Here is an 883-nt window from a genome sequence, read left to right on the forward strand (position 1 = left end):
CATCATCATCTCTCCATCATCATCTCTCCATCATCATCTCTCCATCATCATCCCTGTGTTCAGTGATGCAGAAACTCTCTTTCTGTTTTATTCTCACTTAAACATGACAGTAATAATATATTAGCTGAACTTGACATATTTCTCTCTTTACCAGGATTAGATTGAAGACATGATCACATCCAACCAGGTCACTGCTGCAGTTTTACTTATTATATATGGCTACAAGATTTCTGTTGATTTATGAATATGTTCATCTTGATGTTAGATTCAGATAAAGATGAACAATAACAGGTTTAATCCAAAATCACATCATATTATCAGTTTAGTTGTTCTGGAAAGCAGTGATGCGGCTCTGCATCAGATTTTTATCACCACATAAACAATCAGACTGAATCCTGACAAACATTACAGGGAGTGAGGCCCTCTAGTGGCTGCTGTGGAGTACTGCAGGTTTTTGCACAGGGTTCTGGTGTTTCCTGTCACTGTGGGCTGCAGAGCGCAGTAGTACACAGCAGAGTCTGACAGACGGAGATCCTGGATCTTCAGGTTGAAGGATTTGTCGTTGATCTCTGCATTGAATCTGTTGCTGTCGAACTCTGGAGCTTTGTCTGGTATCTTCACATATTCTTTCAGCATGTACTTTGGGAAACTGTTTTCTTCTTGTTTATACCAGAACAAGGCATCAGTTCCACCACTGGGTTTAAAGGTACATCCCAGAGTCACTGAGCTTCCTGCAGCAGCAACAACTTCTCTTTCTGTCTGCGTCACTGAGTCTCCTTTACACTCTGGGGAAGAACAGAACATGCAGAGGAAGAGATGGATCAATAGAGATGATTGATTAAAGGAGAACAATCAGCAGCTTTCCAGACTTCTCCTCCATGTG

At 41.3% G+C, this 883-nt stretch overlaps 1 gene segment (V, D, J or C); it reads right to left on the bottom strand.

Annotated features, from left to right (window-relative positions):
• Window positions 1–405: 405 nt before the first annotated feature.
• On the bottom strand, window positions 406–874 carry LOC103132276 (T-cell receptor alpha chain V region CTL-F3-like). The segment is given in 1 exon segment: window positions 406–874. A coding segment is annotated over 1 exon segment (399 nt).
• Window positions 875–883: the final 9 nt, after the last annotated feature.

This window comes from Poecilia formosa, unplaced genomic scaffold (genome assembly GCF_000485575.1).
Source record: "Poecilia formosa unplaced genomic scaffold, Poecilia_formosa-5.1.2 Scaffold982, whole genome shotgun sequence".
In the NCBI taxonomy this organism is placed as follows: domain Eukaryota; kingdom Metazoa; phylum Chordata; class Actinopteri; order Cyprinodontiformes; family Poeciliidae; genus Poecilia; species Poecilia formosa.